The sequence below is a fragment of the Felis catus genome, chromosome C1, assembly GCF_018350175.1.
Source record: "Felis catus isolate Fca126 chromosome C1, F.catus_Fca126_mat1.0, whole genome shotgun sequence".
NCBI lineage: Eukaryota > Metazoa > Chordata > Mammalia > Carnivora > Felidae > Felis > Felis catus.
The window spans coordinates 139,463,725-139,481,727 of NC_058375.1; the positions used below are offsets into that span (position 1 = coordinate 139,463,725).

The 18,003-nt window shown below is 42.0% G+C and overlaps 1 protein-coding gene across 3 annotated transcripts in view; it reads left to right on the top strand.

The window, feature by feature from the left end:
• Positions 1-13,000: 13,000 nt before the first annotated feature.
• EPC2 (enhancer of polycomb homolog 2) overlaps positions 13,001-18,003 on the top strand; it is a 121,097-nt gene continuing 116,094 nt past the window's right edge. For 2 of the 3 annotated variants that reach the window (XM_006935276.5, XM_003990752.6), the window contains exon 1: positions 13,003-13,422. In XM_006935276.5, coding sequence (XP_006935338.1) covers positions 13,270-13,422 — 153 coding nt within the window. In that variant the 5' untranslated portion in view covers positions 13,003-13,269. Of the gene's footprint in view, positions 13,423-18,003 lie in introns of all 3 variants that reach the window. The other variant, XM_006935275.5, reaches the window with a different exon arrangement.

Below are 18,003 nucleotides of genomic sequence, written 5' to 3' on the forward strand. Positions count from 1 at the left end.
GAGTAAAAGGAGGTAATATGTGCCTTACAGATGCTGAATAGCTCTCTACTCAATAGCACTTAATTTATCACCAACACTAGGTACAGGATAGAAGAGGAAAGGTATATTTATGTCCTGTGAGGGATGGGAGGAAACATTTTAAGCTTTGTGACTTAAAATAAAATGCAAGGTGAGTGGTGCAAAGAACATGGGTCAATAATATGGACTTTTATTTAATGCAGACTTTTTAAAAATGTATTTAATATGGACTTTTTAAATTTTTTTTTTTAACGTTTACTTATTTTTGAGACAGGAGAGACAGAGCATGAACGGGGGAGGGGCAGAGAGAGAGGGAGACACAGAACCGGAAACAGGCTCCAGGCTCTGAGCCATCAGCCCAGAGCCCGATGCGGGGCTCGAACTCACGGACCGCGAGATCGTGACCTGGCTGAAGTCGGACGCTTAACCGACTGCGCCACCCAGGCGCCCCTAATATGGAGTTTTTAAAAAGAAGTTTATGTATTTTGAGAGAGAGAGAGAGGTGGGGGAGAGGCAAAAAGAGAGGGAGAGAGAAAATCCCAAGCAGGCTCTGTGTTGGATCTCATGAACCGTGAGGTCATGACCGGAGCCGATATCGAGTTGGATGCTTAACTGACTGATCCAGCCAGTACCCCAATAATATGGACTTTTAAAGATTGTTATGGAATTAAATGGAGGGCAATGGCTATGTCTTTCTTGCTCACCATTCCATTCTCAGCTCCTAGGTTAGGTATAGATGGGATTCAATAGTTATGTATGAAACAAACTAAAAGTGTCTAGTATAGTACCTGGTAAATGATATTGTTCCATAAGTGTTAGTCCTCCCTCTCCCTCCTCCCTCCCTGCTGCTCCCCATCTCTTCTTCTGGGGAATATTACCATAAAGGCTGATACTTTGTGTCCGAGAGGAAAGATTTTGTATCCTAAGAACTCATATGAGTTAATTCTGTATTATATTCTTATCTCTTTTATAAGTGTTGAGAAAAAATTAAAAGTACTCTAAATATGAGTTGTGGTAATAATAAACCCACTCTTTGAATCCATTCAAATTGTTTAATTTTAAAAAAGCTTTCTAGTAGTTACTTTAAAAGATAACCATGATAAAAATATATCATTAATAATAAGGAAATTTAAGAAGCCAGTAGTTTAATTGAAAACATTAACCTCTTTTTAAGTTTGTATTTTACCACTCAGACTACCTTTGATTTTATTCTAACAAAAACAGTAGGAAATTTGTCAGCCATGTAAGTTTGACTCTAGATAAGATACTGCTAGTTTTAATTTTTTTTAAGGACAAAATAATCACTTCTTCTGATTGCTAAAAACATTGCTATAATTTACACCTAGCCTCATTTATCTTGAAGCATCACAGAAGAGGAATCATACTTCTTTTTATTCTGTATAGTTTTACATTTTACTTATTTTTGAGAGAGAGAGAGAGAGAGAGAGAGAGAGTGTGTGTGTGTGCACAAGTGAGGGGAGGGGCAGAGAGAAAGGGAGACCAGAATCCGAAGCAGGCTCCAGGCTCTGAGCTGTCAGCACAGAGCCCGACACGGGGCTGGAACCCACGAACCATGAGATCATGATCTGAACCGAAGCCAGCTGGTTAACCGACTGTGCCCCCCAGGCATCCCTGTATAGTTTTAGAACTAAATGAACATTACAGATGCACCCTCACTTTACAGCAAGGACGATGAGACTGGAGAGGGTGCATGACTTATCCAAGGTCCCAGGTTAGCTAGTGTCAGGGCCAGATGTGGGTACCAGCTGCCTGTGTCCTGGATTGGGGCTTTTCAAACGATATTGCTTCTCTCGTGTTCGATAAAAAGTCCACGGAAGAAATAAACAAAACCAGACAACCAGTAAATAGGTGGAGAATGGGGGTGGAGGACAGAGGAAAGGGAAGACCACAAATACAGGAGCCTCATATACAAAGACCACTGGTGAGAAATTCAGACAGTAGTTGCTCCAATCCCAGGTTTGCTGTAAGTATTTTAAATGCAGCATCTTCTAGTAGGTAGAAGCAAATACGGGCAATCGCAGGCTCAGTCCAAGATCTCTGCCTATCTTCTCCTGGCTCCTGGTGACCTCCCTCTATTAAGCATGACTGTAGAAAAGTAGGTGGCCATGATCTTTGTTCTACAATTAAAGGGGTGCGGGGGAGAGCATCGAGACATTATATCATTTTGGAACAGGCCTGAGGCTTATGAAATTGGCAGTATTTTCTTTCTTCTCTTTTCCTCATGACCCTCCAACTAACCTCTCCAACCCTGTCCACACCTAGAGAAAAAAAAAAAAAAAGAAAAAATTAAGGGAAGAGGATAGAGATAAGGCAAGAAAAGACAAGCGAACGGGGAGGAGACATAGGGACAGCAAAAGGAAAATGAAAATTAGAGAAAAGATGAGGAAGGAAAGAGAAGCAAAGGGATGTAGCTATATAAAATACTCTGATGCAGAATCACCTGGCATATTTGTTAAATGTACATTTCTGGGCCACATTCCAGATCAGTCAAATTGGAATCTTTGGGAGTAGAATCATTTAAAAGCAAATGAAAAGCTTTTTGATAAAATAATTACTCTTCTTTTTGTTAATTTGATTTCAGATTTTGTTATTTTGATTTCAAATCTGCAAATTCATTTACTTCTTTAAAGCTTGCAAAAAAGAAGCATTCCATTTATTTGCCTAAAAAGCTTTTCTTTTTTTGTTCTGCACAACTATTGATAACATTGCTTTACACAAAGAAGTTGGTGTATTTTCACGTATATCAAAGCAGCTCAGAGACACAAGCACCTTCCTTCAAAAGGATGTGCTCTAACAAAAGTAGCAGGATAATGTCAAAGGCATCCTCTTCTGATGGAGGCACTGGTGGTGTGGGTGCAGGAAAATCCACACTCCACATAAGACAGTGTGCTCCTTGCCTTTTCCCTCGGGCCCGTTTGTCATGATGTTTTCTAAATTACAGATCTTTGGTTCATCATTAAGCTTTTGCTTATTAACACTTGGCTAAAGTCAGAATCTTGCCCACCATCTTAGCAGTCCCATTGGAAAGTCCTCTCACATGTTGTCTGCAAGGCCAAATCTATTTCCACTGGATCCGTGGTCAGCTCTCCATATAGCAGAAACTGCTGTGCTAAACAACCTTTGCAGGGTGTCTATTCTTGAGTGTATATTGCAGTTAGCTATTATATGACATACCTCCATCAGAGTGTTTCTTCAGGGATAGTGGATGCAGTTCGGATACATGCAAATTGGCTTGGCGTATCAGTCATGGCCATGTTAGGAATCCATATTGAAAAGGTCCTGCTGTGTAGTGATCATGTTGTCTAACCATATTGAACGGTGCCTACTGGGTAAGTGATCATGTTGTGTATCCATATGTAGCTGGGCCTGCTGTGATAGTGATCACATTGTGTGTAATTGTGCAGCCACCCTGGGAATTTATTGCTATAGATCGGGCAACAGGGCACAGAAGTCAATAATTGTGCCTGCTTTGGGCTATTAGCTATACTATTGAGAGCAAGCATCAACTTTCAGGGTGGGAAACAAATCTTTAGTCTGCAGATGGAAATGAAGTTGACATTCTCAATTCTAAGTATCTTATGGCTATTCCCTCTTTTCTTACTATTTCATATTATTTCAAATTATTTCCAATTAGGACAAGGAATCTCTGAAAGTGATGAAATTTGTATAGACTAAGGCTATATAAAATTTAACAAATAAAATCAAGCTTGCATACTCTTTATCTTTTTCAAATAGAATGCTTTCAGAGCTGTTTGTAAAGTTGTAAAATTAATAAAGAATAAATATCTTGTCAGGCAACATAGCACTGAGAAGGACGTTTGCTCTTTTTTGGCTGAACTCTTAACTGGAAATTTTTCTCATATCTCAAGAATGGGGAAAGGTTAGTAAAACCAAGGCTACCAGTCTCATGCTCTAATATTTTCCTCTAAATTAAATTGTATCAATGGGTAATAAAGAGGAGAGAAGGTCAGTAGGCAACGGGCCTGGCTTAATATGCACACCAACATACAAACATCCAGATCACTGTGATCCTCCAAGGTGGAGACTTGGATAAGTTTACAGTATTTGTGGAACTCTTCTTATGGAAAAGCCCACAGAGATAGTTTACAAATCCTGTAGGCGCACCAGGATCACTACCTTCTTCCTCTGTGACCAAAAAACCCAAAACCAAACCAAACAAAAAACCCTCAAATGGTTCGCTCACTTTAGTCACCAGGTTTGACTTTAAGAGACGTCTAGCTTTTTATAAAGCTAAGATGGATGTGTCGAAGGGCACACATTTGGGTGGATGAGTTCTGACAGATTTGTTGGAAACAATCATACAAACATTATCTTCAAACATCACTTGTAAAATTTTTTGGAAGGCCTCCTATGTTATATTATGACTCCTGCTAATATCCTTTATGATCTCACTTGTGAACCCAGTAGCCTTATTTTACAGATGAACATAAACTCAGAGACAAGCTAGCTCATGGATTATGATGGGATTTTTCATAGGTAAGTAGCCCATTTGTTTGTGATTTTGAACAGGAGCTAACTATGTTGCTGTTCAGATGGAAACTTTAACTTCTAAAAATTAGCTTTAGAATGTCCTAAAATAAGAAGAGGGTGGAAGCAAGGGACAGAAGGAGGGAGGATGAGAGGTGGGCAGAAATTAGAAGAAAAAGTAGATCCTTCCCCTCAAATCTGTCAAATTAAGGTCATGTGATTCATCTTATCAGAATTATTGAACAGAACTCTTGGAAAATGGAAAATAAATTGGGCTTTTCAGAGAGTCAGATTAGGTATTTAGATATAAGTGTGTCTATCCTTAATAAAGATCTTCTCTTTTTTAAGAATCTAATGTTACCTCTTTGGCAGGGCCCTATGGCTGTAATGATTTGAATAATAGTTCCATTCCATGGGTGAAACCAAAATAGTGACAGGGAATGAGGTGTTATTGGGGGTGGGGCTGGGGGAAATGCTCTGTTTAGTTTAGCTCTAAATTTAAAAGGTCAAAGTAAACCATAAGCCAGAGTAGAAACTCAAGGTTTTGTCTTATATGTGCCACAGCTCTAATCTGAATCATCTCAAGCCATGCAAAAAAAAAAGGCAGAGGTAGGTGCCTGGGTGGCTCAGTTGGTTAGGGGTCTGACTTTGGCTTGGGTCATGATCTCACTATTTGTGAGTTTGAGCCCCCATCAGGCTCTGTGCTAACAGCTCGGAGCCTGGAGCTGCTTCAGATTCTGTCTGCATCTGTCTGCCCTTCCCCTGCTCATGCTCTGTCTCTCTTTCTCTCTCTCAAACATAAAAAATAAACATAAAAAAAAATTTTTTTTAAGGCAGAGGGAAGGGAGGAAAACACAGTAGTTTTAATGTTGATTAGGCCTATCAATTTGTCAAGCACCGTATTAGCCAATTTATAGCATGTTATCTCACTTATCTCTCATCAGGAGCCTATGAGACAGGCACATTACATCCAGCTTGCAAATAAAGTCACAGAGGTTAAACAATATAGTAAGGGTCATAGAATACTAGAAACAAGCTTTGTCTCTCTCCAAAGCCCAAGTATGCTCCACTATCTGACTTTAATTCTTTAAATGATTTTTTAAACCATCTATGTGGAATTATAATCATTTAACCCTACAGAGGTGCTTTATGAAGTAAGAACTAAGGATTTCTCTTTACTACCACCTCTTTTCCTGCAATCTCATTTCCCTCACTAGAGGGAATATTTTGGTGGAATATTCCAGACTCATCTCTATGCTTAAACTAGGTTTCACACGTTGTTTTCTTTGGGTAACCACTCTGGTACATTTTAAATAGCTGGAGCTATTGCATACATGGGTTGAAACATACTATTTAGGCCATTTTATCCCAATGAAATAGAGAGGCAGTAGAAGAAAGGACCAAGACAGTCAGCAGGGCCTTGAAGTAGCAAGCCCTGGACCAAGGTAGAGTTAGTTGCCCCCAAGCTTAGTGAAAGACATCAGTGTGGGGCTTTCAAACCAACATCTACTTCTGGAATCCCTTTGTTCATGGACTTCCACTAAGCTAACCTAAAATGGCAGGTCTAGGTATTCTGTAGGCATGAGCCTGTGTACTAGTGAGGGGAAAGCCCAGTGATCCTGTGAAGGATTGCTGGAGTGGGTAAGCATGGAAGATGAGGGACTTAGTACAAAAGTATCCCCTGCATGGCATTGAGTTGAGGAACTGATGTCTTCATTTAAGAGAAGATGCTCTGAAGCTTAGTTTCCTTCAAGACTAGCCTTGGCACAGCTGCTGGGCTACAAACGCCGCCTATGGTGAGAAGCAGAGATGGGGCTGCTCTGTAAGTAAAGGCACACCGATGTAAGCACTGGAAGCAGTCAGAGCTAGAAAACAAAGCTGGCTATTGCTACCCACTAGAGGACAGCCTTCATGTGGATATAGAGTGCAAGAACACCTTTTCTCTGCGTCCCACCAACCATACCATCTAACCTGAGACAGCAATGCACACCTTGTTTATGCAAAGGCAAAATTACCTCTTGGCCCTGCCAGTGGATACACCCTTAGCTCACTGCAAGAGTAGGAGGGACAGCTTTCTATTCAGGCACTGGTCCTTGGTAAGCCTCTTTCTTTCTAAAAGAATGTTAACTGCTATACTGCACAATGCAGTCATTTAAGGCATAGGTATCTACCCTTAATTGGGCATTTAGAAGGGCCACATTTTAGGCAATTGTAATAGAGCACAGTTTTGAGCTCTCGGCCACACAGTTTATCAGGAGGCAGTGGAGACAAAAACACTGTTCAGGGAGGATCGCTTGGAGGTCATGGAGTTCATTTACACTCTCAGATCTGCATGGGTGATCATAGAGTCCATTTATACTCCCAGACCTGCATGGGGTGGGGCTCATGGCATCAGACATCCTAATACCTGCAGAATTGTGCTGGATTGCATATGATGCCATTAGTTGATATGGAGAATCACTATAAGAAACAGCCCTGGGATGCTTCTTTTGTGTCTTCCATAAGGATAGTGTTGAGGTGTCTGTCATACCACCTAGTTGCTCTATTTATGAACTCTCAGGTATTCTGGTTAGGACCAGGAACAAGCATAAAGCTCCTGAGCAATCATTTTATCTAATGGACATTGTGAACTGTGAAGCTGACAAGGTTTCCTATTTTCACATGACTAGGAAATTTCATGTTACCAGGAAATTGAGAGCCCAAATGCTATCCTCACACATTTTAGCTACTCTCAAAAGCCACCTGAAATCCCTTCTAAAATAAGGTGAAGGGTGTGGGTGAACCAGTAAATATCTAGGTAATTGGTGTATTTTAGTTCAATGGTTTCTTCCTCTGCCCAAATCACCTTTAATAGCTGATGAAAGACTAGCAGACCTGTTTTTTAACTTGGAGACTTAAAATTGCTTTCCCTTCTGGCTCCCAACAAGTCATTCTGGAGCTTAGGGGGCTCTCAGTATGCTAATACCAGAACCTTTCTTAGGAAACAAGCCATTTCGTTCCTGGGAACAACAAAGATAAGATCAATAAGGCGTGGCTGTGACTAAATCAATTCACTAATTTTCTTTAATTCAGGACTCCAACTGCATACTTCGTTCACAAATCTGTATTTATAAACATTAGTCCTTTGGTGGCAGGAGAGATTAAAAACATAGGTGAGGGGACCCACATTTACATGAGTAACACAAGGTTCCTGACAGGGAACTTCTCTCAGCTAACACTTTGGACCCCAGCTAGCTTGGCACTCTAGGTCTGCTTCAGTTGTCTGAGATGTGCCAGCACACCAGCGAGACTAAACTGCCTTCACAAGGAGAGAGCAAGCACCTTCCAAGTTACCTTTCAGAGATGCTTGAGGAGAAAAAAATGTGCTGATACAAGGGGCCAGGGAAGGCCACTGAGATGAATAGATGTTACAGGAGACCTAACCAGACAGGAGATGTGCACCTGGAGCCCCAAAGCCCCAGGCTCTTCAACTGCCTCCTGAAAATAATATGAAAGGTCCAGCCAGTCCCATAAATGTAATGGTGGTTTCAGCTGAATGGCAGCTATGCTGAATTTAGCGAAGTGTGGAATTTCTCGAGGGCAAGGTAGCTGAATTGGAAAGGATCCTATTTTACCACCCGTGGCCTTGCTCCATCAATTGTGTTTCCCTGTTTCAAACTCAGCACTTTTTAAAAAAATAAGGAGGATCATATTCATCACATCGATAGAACCTAGTTCCTCTCAGAAATCAAAAGTCCTGAAATTAAATCCATGGAGCTTGCTTACTGTTCGAACACAAATAGTTGTCTTAGTGGATTCATCAGCTTTGTCACAAGAACTTTACTGATTTCTGGTATCCCCATCAAAGAGCTCGAGTGGAGAGCAGCAATCTATTCCCTGTGTGCGGCATTGAGTGTGCTTTCTGGTCAGGGTGGGGTGAGAAATGGGATAGACCGTTTGTGTGATTCAAAATGGAGTGTCATGGACCCTCTGGAGTTGTATGTTTTCAAATCTGTTTCCTCTAATTACACCTGTTTCATTTTTCCTTGACTAATAAAATAGAGAGCTTTTGCACTGCTTATTTTTGAGTCTATCTGGATCCTTTGTGGAACTGGGAAGTAAATCATCAGCTTATACACAAGGTGGCACCCTGTGATTCCAACCAGGTCTGAGAGGAGCAATGCCGCTGAGTGAGCTACAGGCACAAATTTTTATTTAGCATCTTGTTTTCCCACTGTGGCGAATATAAAGGTGGAAGTAGATATTTGGCCTGTCACCTCTGAGTGCAGTCTCCATCCCTGTTGTCTCAAAGATTCAGTCAAAGGCACTGATTTCAGTTGATTGTAATGAGTGCAGACCCCACATTCAGATTACATATGGAAAACAACGAAGCTTTATTGGTACTGGGCTCGTTCCTGGAACATAAGCGGAGGGGAGGGATGCAGTTCACATACCAACCCAATTAACTCTCAATTGGGTTTTCAGAAATAGGGAGCCAATTAGAAAGAACGTGACATTTACAAAACTCTGAAATAGTTGAATAGCAACTGTGTTTACTAGTTTTAAGGTTTCTTTCAAAAAGTAATTTGTTCATTATCTGGAAGCTGCCTGCCCTGATTGCAGTACAGGGAAATGGAAATTGGAATATAATCCCAATACTTAACAGCTATTTGACCTCTATGCTAATCTAGGCTACATTTAGACAGTAGTTTTAAAACTATTTCTAATTCTTGGGTGTGTATATATTACACTTGCTTGGCTAAATGCATGCCATTTGGAATTGGTCCAAAGCATATTTGAAGTGGACTGATTAGAGAATAACTGTACTCAGTGCATTGTATGTGGAAATTAAAATAGGCTATTAGGCAGCACAATCATTTGAAACAAGTTTTGACAAAAAATTTTATAACAGGATCTACCTCAAAAGTTGGAAAGATATTTTCTGTTTTTAGCTCTAACAAGTATATAGGCATTTAACAAAGAGATTAGAAATAAACTTTATGAGGGGCTCCTGGGTGGTTGCGTGTCTGACTTCAGCTCAGGTCATGATCTCACGGCTTGTGAGTTCTAGCCCCGCGTTGGGCTCTGTGCTGACAGATCAGAGCCTGGAGCCTCCTTCAGATTCTGTGCCCCTCTCTCGCTCTGCCCCTCCCTTGCTCATGCTCTCTCTCAAGAATAAATAAAACATTAAAACATTTTTAAAAAGAAACAAACTTTATGAAAAATAATATTTGTATTCAAATAAAAGTTACTTTCCAAATATGAAACAGAGGCGTTCTGATTTGGGCACTGAAGTGGAAGCCAAGAATACACAGGCTGTGTCTCACTCGAAAAGAATATTGTGTTTTCAACCTCAAACTATTTTATTACCAGCTCTATAGTCATTGACTACAGGGCAAGAGGATAGTGAAGATTTGGGGAAGAAATCTGTTACATGGTCAATGAAAAAGAAGAATAAAACAATAACTACAGCAAAAATCTGTTACTGTAATAGAATTTCAGGTTTCAAAAGAATTTCTTTGAACTGCTTTAATTGGTTCTAAAATTCAGGGTAGGCCATAATAAGAGCAAATATTGTCAGCAATGGCTAGGTCAAATGACAGGCCAATAGGGTATGTGAACTCCAAGCTGGAATGGATCGGGGTCAGTATCAGTAAATTTCTTCAGGGAATATCAGTCTACATGTACATCTTAGGGTCCTGCTACATGTGAGGCACAGAACTAGAGATACAGTGATTAACGGGGCAGATGTTGTTCCTGCTCTCCTCAAGCCTACTGCATCTTTTAGGCTTTGGGTTATGACTGTATTAGACACTGGTTGGGAGGTCTCAGGACTTTGGAAGAGCAACTTTAGAATGTTGAATGATCAGTAAACTGAAGAGCTTCGATAGCAGGGTGGCACTGATGAGAAAACGAGAGTTTTGGACTCAGGCTAGACCTGGATTTGAAACCACTTATGTGAATAATTAGTGTTGAAACTCAGCAAATTATCTGTCTGAGCCTGTTTCCTTATTAGTAAAATTATAACATTTCTCCATAGGGTTATAATGAGAACAAAGTGGAATTTAATTAATTGAGATAATGTACTTTTTTAAAGTACTACTGTAGTGCCTGGTATATAATAGATACTGAATATTTCCTTTCTTGAAAGAGAGTAACAGGGCACCTGGGTGGCTCAGACAGTTAAGCCTCTGACTCTTGATTTTGGCTCAGGTCATGATCTCGGGGTTCGTGGGTTGGAGCCCCGCGTCAGACTCGGCGCTGACAGCACAGAGCCTGTTTGGGATTCTCTTTCTCCCTCTCTCTGCCCTCACTTGCACATGCACGTTCTCTCTCAAAATAAATATAAACTTAAAAGAAAATTTAAAAATGTTCTGCCTTGATAAACAGTTCTAAGCAGCAGTAAAATATAAATTTCATGAATGTTTTGTGTTTCATTTGAGTTGTATTTCAGCTTCCATTATAAACAACATGTTCTAATTATTTTCTAAGTATTTTTTAAATTATACAGACTTGTAAAAAAGGAAACTCAAAAAACGTTGGCTCTTCCCTACTCGCACTCTTTTTGTCTCTCAAAATAAATAAACATTAAAAAAAGAGGAAGAGAATAACAATATAGAGGGGGGAAAAGTTATCTTTTCTGAATCTGAGAAGTGCTAGGCACCCAGATAAAAACCCTGGATGACTCATTTCTTCAACCATGGCTCCCTCTACCCCCTTTTACACTTGCAGTGTTGACCACTACCAATAAGATCATGTTCTTTGCAGAGAACTAGAACTGCTCCAGAGGGTAGTACCTCGAGCAGGACATGCCCATAAGCTTGAGAAAAGTACTGCTTACAAGAAGTGAGTCATAACATCTCCATTGTTTCCAACAACAAAGTAGATGGAAAACACTTAACCCTTGCTAAATACTGCTTGAGGTTTTCTGGGTCAAATGTGTTAGACTGTGCCACAAAGTCCATATCTACCATTTTGCCTCAAAGGGGAATGTGGTGAGAAGTGAGAAGAGGAAGAAGAGGAAAAAGGAAGAGGGGAACAAGTAGATGAGGGGGAAATGATGGAGGAAGAATTTTGATGCCATATAGAAATGACTGTAGAAATCATTTTTTTCACTTCTAGTCTTCAGCCAACCACCTACTTTTCTCTGAGCTAAATAGAATTTTTATCAGTTATTAGAAAATAGTAAAATGTGTTAGTCTTCCTAGGGATTTTGTAAGAACGCTGTAATGCTTAAAAGACTAACCAAGGAACTCTTGGCTAACCAAGATTGATGTCAACAATAGTCTTGGTACTTACTTAATTTGTGTCAACTTCATTTCCCTTCCTCTTTAGAACATTCTCTACCCAGTTCAAGCTAATGTAATGTCTCCTTTCTCTGCTCTCTTATAGCCATTGTTGCCTGTGCAACTCACTTGGCAACTAATCATGTCCTACTGCCTTGTGTCATCTCCTGTGTAAAGAATTTACACTTTTAATTTTTTCCCATCATTTATATTACTTTTTGCCCAGTTCTTCAACTATTTACATCTCTTACTGTTACTCATCTTTCCAACCAACCTATCATCTCATTAACGTGAAAGATCTCTGAGGGTTGGAACTTTATTTCAAACTTCTTTGCGTCTTCCATAATACCCAGTATTTCACACACATCTGCCACTTCGGAAATGTGTGCTGCCTTGATTAACTTTCATAAGTTTAACTCCTAAGAACACTGTTTTTGAAATCAGAATAATATCTACCATCCACTAAATAACTCTAATAAGTTTGGGTGACAGGTTCAAGGGCACTTGTTGCATTTGGCAGCCTCAAACATTAACCCTCACTGCTGCCATTAGCATCCTCCCCGCGAAGGATGAGCGAGGATGTATTACCACGGAGAGCTCTTTGGGGCAGGTACTGAATAGAGGATACAGGGTGGAGGGGCTGCTTGACCGTTTTCGGGGCGGGCGGGACTCCGCAGATCTGCGCCGCTCTGAGTGGGCAGACGGAGGGGACCTTTCGCACCTCACGGGGATGTGCGAATTAGCTGGCGTTCGGGGCACGGTGGAGACTGCGCTAAGTACAGGCTCGCTGGTGGCTGTTGTGCACTGGTTGACATCTTCCTTTCCCGCTCACGGACTTCTGCAGACACGCGCTGCTCCGCGCGGCCGAGCTTTGCCCGGCGCTTTCCCTCGGGGCACTCTGCGAGCGGGGTGTCGGGGCCGCGGAGGCAAAGGTGCACGCTCGGGGGCGCGGGTTAACTTGCGCACCTGGCACCTGCCACACGGCGAGACGCGGACCAACGAGCCGAGGGCCACCGCCGCCCCCTCTCCCCCGAGCGGCCCGAGGCTGAGCACGCTCTCGCGGGCCGGCAGCGCCGCGGAGAGAGTGGGTGGGCAGGCGAGGGAGGGGAAGGGAGAGGAAGGAGGGAGGGAGGGAGAGGGCGAGGCGCGTCCCCGCGGCGGGGGCGCGCTCTCGCGCGGGCTGCCGGGATCGCTCGCCGCCGCTGTGGTAATGTCCGCCATGTTGGCCATGGCGCAGGGAGCGGATCGGGCGGGCGAGCGGCGGATCTAGTGTGTGGAAGCGGCCGCGGGCGGCGGGGGTCTGTTTTCGGGCGGGGTGGGCGCCCATGCTGTGGCCGGGGGCAGTGAGGAGGAGGAGGAGGAGCGGGCCGGCCGCGCTGCACTGAGGAAGGAGGTGGAGGAGGCGGCGGGAGTCCTCCCCCCCTCCCCGCCCGCCCCGCCGCCGCCGCCCGGGCTGTTCCTGTAAGGCGGGGAGACAATGAGTAAACTCTCCTTCCGAGCGCGGGCGCTGGACGCCGCCAAACCGCTGCCTATCTACCGCGGCAAGGACATGCCTGATCTCAACGACTGCGTCTCCATCAACCGGGCCGTGCCCCAGATGCCCACCGGGATGGAGAAGGAGGAGGAATCGGTAGGGACTCGAGTGTTTATTACCCCCCCTTCCCTCCTCCCCCCTCCCCTTTGTCAGTCGGGCCTCGCCATTCACAGAGCGCTTTACGCTCGCTGGAGGGCGCCGCTGCCGCTCCAACGCATGGGACCCTACGCCGGCGGAGTAGCGTAAACCCTCTCGGCCGGCGCAGCGCCCGCCCGCGGCCGCCATGTTGTTGCGTCCCAGTGTTGTGATTAGCTCGCAGCGCCGCTTACGCTGCCGTAAGGGGGCCTTGCCGTAAGCGGCGGCCGGGAATGGCGCAGGGGATGTTCTGGCCGCACTTGGCGTACGGCCTCTGTTTACCTTCCACTCCGAACCTTCCTCCGGCACGGGGTTAATTAATGGGCGAGGGATCTTTTGGCTAGGAAAGGTTTTCTCTTCCCACTTTCAAATTTAGTTTTGCATTGGGTTCTCGTTGAAATTACTTGTGGAAAGTAAAGCGCGTTCATAACAAACACCTTCCTCCTAGCAAGGTAATCCCGGCTCCCCGGCCGGCGGTGGTGCAGCGGGATGAGGCGGTGCAGCACTGCGGCGGGGGAGGGCGGGAGCCGCGACTACCCAGCGGGGTGTAGCGGTAGAGAGCCGTTGACCGGCTGGCTCCGCGGCGGCGAGAGGGACGGCGCTGCCCACCTAGCCGGGACGGCACCGGTTCGGCACACAGCGTTAGAAAGCAAACAGGGATGTTCACCTACGAGCCGCTGGCGCTGCCCTGTCCCCGCGCCGCGTCCCCGGGAATTGTCATCATAGAGGGTGGTCTTTTGGAAGTTGAGGATTTAATGCATCCAAATTGACGGTTGCATTTTTGATAACACAACGGTTTCTGCAAAGATTCTGCTTTTCTCCCTGATGGAATTTGGCATACTGTTGAATTTTGTCTGGCTTGACTGTGTTTATGACTCTGGAGTGGTGTTAACTTGCGTGCGAAGTTCATAGTAACTGCACCCTCAAGGATTTCTTCAATGAACCTGCGGTCCCGCCTTATTGTCAACCCTGGGTGTGCGTGGATTGGTTCTCTTGCTTCTGTGACTGTCAGAAGAAGGCTCGAGGTTTCTGTGATTGGTTTTCTCTTTTGACTATTAATATTGCAGGAAATGCTTTTATGCCTTTGATTGGCTGCTCCAGTTCTGACCTCATTATATTACCCTGTTATTACTACTTTCTGCTGTGATTTAATCACATTTTTCTTTGGTCTTTGATTACTTGGAAGTCTTACACTTCCAGGAGAAAATGAATATGGCAACGGTATCGGGATGAACATTAAGTATTGAGGTTTTCAAAAAATAAGATGAAAACCCAACATTTGCTGTAGATTTAGATCTAAGTCATATGAGAATATTCTTTTTGTTTTAAAAATGAAGTTTATTTCTAGCAGCTCAATTTTCCATGGGAACGATAATTAAAATAAAGTTATAGTATGTACAAGAATTGAATTGGACTTTAAAAAACACAACTTTGTATTCCACAAAGTTAAATTTTTGTTAATATTATTGTATGGGATTTGACCCAAGAGGAGAAGTAGCTTATGAATCTTCAAGTATCAGTAGTGATGTAATTACTTGGATCCAGTTATTTGGGTTTGAGAAGAACTAAAATCAAGAAGCTTGTTCTAGAATGAACAATTAACCCGAAAGATAAGTTACTTTTTGTGAACTGAGCAGCAATATACTTACAGCTTTTGGTTCTTAGTTTGCCACATGTGTCTTGGTATTTTACCTGAATTTAGGAAGAAAACTTGCAGTTTAGTTATTTTTTTAATGATGTATTAAAAACAAATAATTAAACCCTTTCACTGTTAACTTTTTCAGTAACAGTTGTGACTTTCAATCTGGAGATGGGAAATCAGATTATATTGGATTATTTTCAGTAGCCTGCTTCAGTTGCCCACTTCCAGGGAAGAAGAAATCCAGTTTATGATGGAACTAGAGTTGAAACCCAGGACTTCTGACTCTTTGGTCCTTTCTGCCTCTTTGATGTTACAAGTGGTGGTACTTAAAATCAAAACAAAACTGAACAAACCCTGACAGTTAAGATTTATAACTATCTTTTGCTTCCCAGAATGTACAGTTGGGGTGTTTGTTTTTTCTTTCCTCTTTTTTAAATTAACGTGTAAGAAGACTTGTGCTTACATGAGTGACAGTCGATTCAGTTCTTCTGGTCCTGTTTACAGGACTTCTGTTATTAAGCAGAATTATTTGTTCATTTTAAAAAAATGTTCTGCCTTCGGCACCTGGGTGGCTCAGTCAGTTAAGCTTCCGCTTGATTTCGGCTCAGGTCATGATCTCATGGTTTGTGGGATCAAGCCCTAAGTCGGGCTCTGCTCTGACAGTTTCTCTGTCTCCCTCTCTCTCTCCCTCTCTCTCTCTGCCCTTTTCTCGCTCATGTGCACTCCCTCTCGAAATAAAATTAAAAAACTGTTCTGCCTTGAAAAGCAGTTCTAAGCAGCAGTAAAATATAAATTTCATAAATGTTTTGTGTTTCATTTGAGTTGTATTTCTTTTTTTTTTTTAATGTATGTTTATTTTGAGAGAGAGAGGGCATTCACGCAAGCAGGGGAGGCACAGAGAGAGGGAGACAGAATCTCAAGCAGGCTTATACTCACAACCATGAGATCATGACCTGAGCTGAAATCAGGAGTCAGACCCTTAACTGACTGAGCCACCCAGGTGCCCCTGAGTTGTATTTCAATTCAGCTTCCATTACCAACATGTTCTAGTTACTTTTGTAAGTATTTTTTAAATTATATAGACTTGTAAAAAAAAAATAACCTTGGCTTGTGGATTTATAATTGTTGCTTTGCATTTCTAACTATCCACAATATGACTCCTTTCCTGCTTGGTTGACAGAATCTTTTGACTTCACTTGAACCACCTTCATGAATCTTAACCTCCATTCTCACTCCGCCCCCACCCCGCCCCGGTAAAATTAAAAACTGTGTCTATTGGATTATTATTAGACTTTGTTTATATAGTCATTGACTCAGTTTTGAGTTATATTTTGATAATACTTAGATGAGATAATCTAGGCATTCTTTGACATTGGTAGCACTCTCATCATTCTCTTAGCTCTTTCTTTTCTTTTGGACATGTAGGCATCTTCTTTTGTTCCCTTTCCTCATTTTCCTTGTCTTTTGCCTAAGGTCTGCCAGTAGGCATCCTCCTAAACTTGGTCTCTATAGTGCTCTACATGACACTTGATTTAGGTCAAATACTGTTAACTTGTGTTTATTTAGAATCTAAACCAGAATGATCAGGTGATCATCACAACACCCCTTGAGTGTTGTATAGAGATAGTTGATGTTTTTTGATAATACAGTACTTAACCATTTTTCGACTACTACTTGTGTCCCAGATACTATGTTAATAACTTTACATACGATTAGTTCATTTAATCCTTTTTAAAATTAAGTTTTTTGAGTTATTTATATGCAATAAAATGTGCTCATTTAAAGCATAGAGTTTATGAGTTTTGACAAACATGTACACACAAGGAAATGCCACCACAATCAAGATAAAGCAACATTTCAAACACCCCAAAAATTCCCTTGTGCTCCTTTGCAAGTCATTCCATCTACACCAGTAGTTCTAAGCAATTACTCATTTGTTTTCTTTCCCTATAGATTTTAGTATTGTTTTTTCTAGAATTACATTTAAATGGATTTCACATACTCTTTTGTGTCAGGCTTCTTTTGCTTAGCATGATGCATTAACGATTCATCCTTGTTACATGTATCAGTCCATTCCTTTTTATTACTGAACAGTATTCTAGTGAATTGTTGTAATATATTCATCCATCCATCTGGATATTTGAATTGCTTCCTGTTTTTGGTTTTCATTGAATCTTTGTAACAACAGCCTATGTAGTATTATTGTTTCTGTTTTATGGATGAAAAAACTGTGGGTCTCACTGTTAGTAACTGGCAGGGCTATAATTCATGCCCTTGGTTTTAATATCACAAAACCCGTTCTTATAACCACTGTGATTCATGTTGACTTCTTACAGAATCCCAAATTAGCTTCTGAACTGTTAAGTTCATTACAGGTTTTGTAAGCATTGTTTTACTTTTTGTAATTGGGGAACTTTGAAAGATGACATTGATTTGATTGGAATATTAAATTACTAACTAGGGGCGCCTGGGTGACTCAGTCGGTTGAGTGTCCAACTTCAGCTCAGGTCATGATCTTGCAGTTCAAGAGTTTGAGCCCCGCATCGGGCTCTGTGCTGACAGCTCAGAGCCTGGAGCCTGCTTCAGATTCCGTACGTGTCTCTCTCTCTCTGCCCATCCCCGGTGTGTGTGTGTGTCTCAAGTAAATAAACATTAAAAACAATAAATTATTAAAACAAATAAGTAAGTAAATTGCTAACTGTAGTTTTTCATCACTTAATTGTGTATGATTTTTGCTTTTGGCTTTTCAGATTTTCTGTTTCTTTTTCCTTTTTTCTTAGAAGTTTATTTACTTTGCTTCTCTGTAGTGGTACCATTATGTTTATCTGAATGTTTACGTTACCATAAGCATGTAAGAAATTTGTGGGAAACTATTATTTTTTATTGTTTAGATTTTATTT